Below are 4,990 nucleotides of genomic sequence, written 5' to 3'. Positions count from 1 at the left end.
AGGATCAGAACAGACTTACTCAGCTCATTCAATCTTATTTTAGTAAGAAATAATTTTTAAAAAAGAGTGGGTTGATTGTTAACCACAATATTTCATTTTAATGGTAACAAGCCTGACTGGGGTATACTGAAAGTTCAAACATTTCTTGTAAATATTTTGACCCAAAAGGTAGGTGGCATGATAAGTGTAGTATTTTGAAAAATTAGTTTTTTTTTTTGCTGTATGTGTTTTTATTTTTGACAATTTTTTTACATGTAGAAAAGCAAGGGCAATCATATTCTTCCCACATTGCCACTTTCTACCCCTGTCCCATGTCTGCTGGCTGCCTTCTTTTTCCCTGGTGCTCCCCCCTAACGTGAGTGGTTTTTGTATGTTCAGGTCTTTAAAGTAGCATTAATGCTGGAGAGATGGCTCAGTGGTTAAGCGCACTAGCTGCTCTTGCAGAGGACCTGAGTTCAGTTCTCAGTACCTACATGGCGACTAACAACCATCTATAACTCCAGTTCCAGGGGATTCAATGCCTCCTTCTGATTTCTGTGGGCATTGCATGACATGGGTGTACTTACATATATGCAGGCAATACACTCATACACATAAAATAAAAATAGTAAATAAGCCAGGTGTAGTGGTGCACACCTTTAATCCCAGTGCTTGGGAGGCAGAGGTAGGTGGACTCTGAATTCAAGGCCAGCCTGGTCTACAGGAGTTCCAGGCTAGCTGGGGCTAAAGGGAGACCCTGTCTCAAAAAGACAAAAAATAAATAAATAAATAAATAAATAAATAAATAAAATATTTAAAAAATTAACATTAAATTAATGGGTTTCACTGTAACATTTTACACTGCTATTTTTGTTGATTGATATTTCCTGCCTGTCCCCACTTCTGTGAGTCCCCTTCCTGCCTGCAGTGGCCCACTCTTCTTACCATGTCACATATATACTACTAACCTCTCCCCATCAAAACGTTTTCTTCCCTCTCCCATGGTCAACTTTCTAGTTTCATAGCCTGAACTCATATCATCCACATAAGTGTACACATACATAAAAGCCAAATATGAGCAAGGTTCCAGGAGTTTCTAAGACTGTTTTCTTATGGACATGCACCTCCTTCCCTGGTTCTTACACGCTTTCTGCCCCGACTCCTGCAATGACTAATATCATAATACTCCGACCTTGACAAAAGATATTTTCAAATGAAACAGAAATTTGAAAATCAAGAATAAGTTAATAACATCTTTAAGTTCAAACATACCATTTGCCTAAGTAATGGTTAATGAAAGATGCTAAGTAACAAATTTTATGTGTGAGACTTTACTTGATTATTTTGATCCAAGGGCAACAGCACTAGGAATCATCAGTGTTGCTGGTAGTATTGGGGCAGCCTTGGCTCCCCTGTTTATGATCCTCACGACATATTCTGCATCCTTACCCTGGATCATCTACGGAGTCCTCCCCATCCTTGGTGGTCTTCTTGTCCTTCTCCTTCCTGAAACCAGGAATCAGTCTCTGCCTGACTCCATCGAAGATGTGGAAAATGAGTGAGTAAAAGCTCTGCCTGCTTCTTAGGAGAATTGTATGCTAACAGTCTGTAATGAGGAGGGCAAAGTAGCACCGAGAACCACGCTCAAGTCCTTTGGAAGGTATTACACTTTTTCCCAATGCTGATGGGAAGAGATGCTCTTGTTCTAACGAGTGCAGGGAAAACCCGTTTTGCCCATGTCTTTTCAAGTTTTGTTTATATGTTTATGGTGTTTGCTGTATGTGTTCCAGGGAGAAAGCTAAAGACAAGCAAAGCAGGAAGATGCTTTCACCAAATCCATGCAGTTTTAAAGAGCTCCAGGAATTGGCTTCTGATTGATCAAGATGAAAAAAAATTAAGCCAAGATACGATTACTCAGGATGATGACCCAGGATTATTTATAGATACTAGCAAAATTTTCTGTAAATGATGAAGTACAAAATATGGATTACATTTAAATTTGTTATACTAAAGTATTATCCAGAATACCTATGATTAATTTCAGGGAGGCATTTGTAAAATGCCACAGCACTGAAAAAACTTGACAGAATGTTTTTATGGACTGAAATTGCTATGATAGCGATCATCTTTCTGGGTAGGATGTGTGTTAACCTTCCCATTGCTCTGACGTAATACCTAAGAAATACCTGAGGAAACTAACTTAACTAACTTGTTACTCATTTCATTGCTTTCGATCGCTGGTCACTTGGCTGCGTTATTTCAGGGTTTGTGTGAGGCAGCACGTGATGGCAGAACAGTACTCTGGAGGACAGCAGTTCATTTTGTGGTGGCTAGGAAAGTGAGAGAGAGAGAGAGAGAGAGAGAGAGAGAGAGAGAGGCACAAGGAGGAGGAAAAGGAGGTTAAAAGAGAGAAGTAGAAGAGTTGGGACAAGGCAAGAACAAAATATACCCTTCAAAGGCATAGGTTACCCCCAGTAACCTGTTGCCTCCAAGTAGCCCACCCTCACCTTGGCAAAAGTTTTCAGTTTTTTCACTATAGTACCAACAACAGGAAACCAATCCGTCAACAAATGAAAATGAAAGGCATCTAGATCCAAACTGCAAAGAGAAGAGAAGGTTGGTTTCAAAACTAAGCGAAAGGAGGCTGGAGAGATGGCTTAGTGGTTAAGGGCACTGGGCACTTTTTCAGAGGACCTGGGTTTAGTTCTCAGCACCCACATGGTGGCTAATAACCACTTATAACTCTAGTTCCAGGAGATTCTATGCCCTCTTCCGACCTCCATGGGTATTGGCATGCACAGATGTACTTACACATATGCAGGTAAAACACTCACACATAAAATAAAATAAATAAATTAACTCCAGGGAAAGTCATTAGTGGATTAGGAATAATTAACAATACTAGACTTGTGAAATATTTGAAAAATATTCTGTTTATCTAAAGATTAATAATACTGTGTAAGTCTGTTTTCTGTTGCTTATCTCACAAGGCAGAATGTATTTGGTCATCACCCAGAGTCTCCATAGCCATCACATTCCAGTATCACACAAATGTCAAAGTCCAAAGACTTCTCTGAATCTCAGGGCAAATCCGTAGCCACAAAACCATGTAACAAAGAAAACTCGAGATCAACATGATGATTTCCAGTACCACCCATTTCCCTCCAAGCGACAATATTTCATTTTCCTTACAGCTGAATCTCAGTGGCCTGCCCTTGTAATCTTTTTATAGCTTGGATCTGCCTTCCAAAGCTTTGCAGACTTTTCAATGTGGTTCCACCAGGTGGAGGCCAAGTATTCAAAATATGAGCCCGTGGTAAGCATCTCAGATTCAAAGCATGATAAATTGTGATCACTGTTATCAGGATCTGGGTCTCATTTATATGACTGCATTATATAGTTTGTTGTGCTGTGTAACAGGGTGAAAATTGGGTGATTTTGCATGGGATAGGTAAAGTTTACGTGAAGAACTCCAAATGGTGGTTATTGTCCAGAGGGGATTCTCTTGTGGCTAAAAAAAAAAAGCCTATAAATTAATTGTTATCCCTTGCATCAAGAGATACAGATTAATACCAACTTAATTATGAGTAGAAAAAGTCAGTTGCTCCATTTTAATGAATGGAATGAAGCAATGGATGATATGTTGGCCTCTGAACACGAAAACATAGAAAGATATTGAGAGCGATTCATTAGTTCTACTCCCTGTGACAGGTCATTCTCCCATTGGGAGAAGCCACCATAAATTAACAATTATGATTTATTCAAACGTAGTTAAGAACACTCTATCAAAAGATGCCTCACCTATCTTGAAAGTGAATTTTAGACCTTGAAACTGTCAGGATGCATCTTTATATGACCTTGGGAGTTTCTGTCTGGCCTACAGTTTCCAGGGCATCATAGACTTTTTTTTTTTTTTTTCATATATTTTATGCCTCACCTATCTTGAAAGTGAATTTTAGACCTTGAAACTGTCAGGATGCATCTTTATATGACCTTGGGAGTTTCTGTCTGGCCTACAGTTTCCAGGGCATCATAGACTTTTTTTTTTTTTTTTACATATATTTGACTTTAAAATTGTGGAAAGGGAGGGATTAAGGTTGGCAGAGTGTTTTGAAGCCTAAAGTCATAAATCTCATTTAGAGATCATTTAATTTCATCTTAATAATATTCATTGGGTTTAATAAACTTCTTTTTGATCATATAAGGTTGAGTCAGTGTTATGAACAGTAAAGTATATGATGGAGCTTGAGAACATTTATTATTGAGTAGAGGACAATGGTACAGCCTCTCCAAAGGCATCTAAGCTGGCATAACATTGTCCAATTTCTACTCCATATGCATTTATTTCTTCCAAGGAACTGTATCCCCAAAGAAGAATTTCATGTTTTTATAGTAACAGAAAGAAGAAAACCACAAATCATGACATCTTTCAAATACCAATCTTAGGTCCATACCTTAAAGGTTCCAAGTCAGAATCCTATAAAAAAAACTTGCATATTCATCTTTATTGTGACACTAATCACAGTTTCCAAGTATAATAGGCCTTACTGGTCACTGACAGTTGAATGAATAAAGAAAATGTGGTATGTATATACTCAAAGAAGTCTTACTCAGCTGTAAAGAAAAGTGAAATTTCATCATTTTCAAGGAAATGAATGGAACTAGAGATCTTCATGCTTAGAAACAAAATTTTGTTTGATACAGGGTTTGTGGCTTAGAATTTGCCCTGATTGGGAGGAGTCTTTGAACTTGGACCTTTTTTGTACAAGTTTCATCGAATCTTTGTGTATTTAATACAAAACATATTAATTATCTATATACCCTCTTTCCCATTGGCACCCTCCCATGCACCCCCATCAAATTTCATGCATTCAGTCATTTACATTAAGGCCTATCAAGTCAAGTTAGTGTACCCAGATGTCCTTCAATGCAAATTCATCCACTGGGGTCTAATTCAACCTATCTAGAGTCACTCCCTTAAAGAAGATCAACTCTCTTTCCCCCAGCAGTA

The 4,990-nt window shown here is 38.2% G+C and overlaps 1 protein-coding gene across 2 annotated transcripts in view; it reads left to right on the top strand.

Annotated features, from left to right (window-relative positions):
• The window catches only part of LOC103737691 (solute carrier family 22 member 19-like), a 58,996-nt gene extending 57,455 nt beyond the window's left edge, over window positions 1-1,541 (top strand). For both annotated transcript variants that reach the window (XM_029565613.1, XM_017799208.1), the window contains one exon: window positions 1,334-1,541. In XM_029565613.1, coding sequence (XP_029421473.1) covers window positions 1,334-1,541 — 208 coding nt within the window. The remainder of the gene's footprint in view (window positions 1-1,333) is intronic.
• Window positions 1,542-4,990: the final 3,449 nt, after the last annotated feature.

Source organism: Nannospalax galili, unplaced genomic scaffold (genome assembly GCF_000622305.1).
Source record: "Nannospalax galili isolate Female #2095 unplaced genomic scaffold, S.galili_v1.0 scaffold818, whole genome shotgun sequence".
NCBI classification, from domain to species: Eukaryota; Metazoa; Chordata; class Mammalia; order Rodentia; family Spalacidae; genus Nannospalax; species Nannospalax galili.
This window is presented reverse-complemented; position numbering and strand designations above follow the sequence as displayed.